At 52.7% G+C, this 1,279-nt stretch overlaps 1 protein-coding gene across 1 annotated transcript in view; it reads right to left on the bottom strand.

The window, feature by feature from the left end:
- Positions 1-1,038, bottom strand: part of LOC123112503 (uncharacterized) — a 10,527-nt gene extending 9,489 nt beyond the window's left edge. Inside the window, exons 1-2 of the mRNA XM_044533504.1 lie at positions 674-1,038; positions 316-444 (exon numbers count right to left, since the gene is read on the bottom strand). Coding sequence (XP_044389439.1) covers positions 316-444; positions 674-1,028 — 484 coding nt within the window. The 5' untranslated portion in view covers positions 1,029-1,038. The remainder of the gene's footprint in view (positions 1-315; positions 445-673) is intronic.
- Positions 1,039-1,279: the final 241 nt, after the last annotated feature.

The raw sequence follows: 1,279 nt of genomic DNA, 5'->3' as shown, positions 1-1,279 counted from the left end.
GATGCGGGAGAGGAGAGCCGATGCGCACGCAAGGGAGCGAATCCCGCCGCCGCCGGCCGTCGGCGGGCTTTGCCCGGCGACGTCTGCCAGCGGCGGCGAGGGGAGGTGGCGTTGGTGGGGTCGGCGGCGGCGGCGGCTAGGGTTCCGCCCGAGCCGCCCCCAGGGGGACGACGCGGGGGCTCAGGTGCATTCTTCATCAAGAGATATTTTTATTTTAGCTAGTATTGATCCACCAATTTGTGCAGCTAGAACAGTCACCATGGTGAAATTTTTACTTGCAATACAAGTTGCTAATCGTCAGTATTAATGGCGAACCTCTGGAAGGCATGGTCCTGAATATCTCAATTTTTGTCACTCCGAGAATTCCCATTATCAGCATTACTTCTGGAAGGCTAATTATCAGCCGAGTGTCCGTCCTTTTAGCCACTGCAGTCACCAATCCACCTGCAGTGCAGTATATATGAGGCATTGGTTAGAATAACAGAGATGCTGATGGGAAAACAACTGAACAAGTACACTGTTCTTTCTTCCTCCGGAAAAAGAAACTGTAAACAGCATACTGCAGACACAATGAAAAGTAGTTCTTCCCCTCTCAACATCACTACATGCACATATCAAACCGAGGTTACAGATCCATCGCAGAACAAAAAGAGGAATGGGTTACAGAACACACAGCAGAGATGAATAAACAGAGCTGCCGAGGGAGGTAAGAGGCGGTGTAGTGCTACGGCCTTGAGTTGGCCGGCGACGGCGACGCCGCTGCATAGACATGAGCCGGTCGAGTGCCGGCGGCCCCATGGTTCGACGACGCCAGGCTCGAGACGAGAAATCAGGCGAAGCGATTCCCTTCGTCTCTCTCCCGGCCGGCAACTGTTTTTGGGGGGCGGCAAGGCCAGCCGAGAAGGCGAGGTCAGGTGGGAGAGGGATTGCGCCGCGCCGCCGGTAGTAGCCAAACACGGGACGGGAGGAAGCCGGACTGACAGGACTCCCGCACCGCACACACACTCTTTTTTTTTTTGTGTGCACATCTGGGTACAGGTCAAGATGGTGGACAGGCAAAGGCGAGGCCAGTCTCTTCCGGTAACAAACGTCAGGCGCGATGCCAAATGTGTTCCCTGCAGCAACAAGCACAGGCAAAGGCCAGGCCAGAAAGATGAAATAAATTCAAAAAAATGTGAACATCACTGTTAAGTTTAGAACTTGAACCATGATAAATGTAGGATACCATTGTTCTCCTAACCATCTAACCACAGATATTATTCATTTGAATTTGGCCCCT

This window comes from Triticum aestivum, chromosome 5B, assembly GCF_018294505.1.
Source record: "Triticum aestivum cultivar Chinese Spring chromosome 5B, IWGSC CS RefSeq v2.1, whole genome shotgun sequence".
NCBI classification, from domain to species: Eukaryota; Viridiplantae; Streptophyta; class Magnoliopsida; order Poales; family Poaceae; genus Triticum; species Triticum aestivum.
The sequence above is the reverse complement of the archived record's forward strand: the minus strand, read 5'-3'. Positions and strand labels throughout refer to the sequence as shown.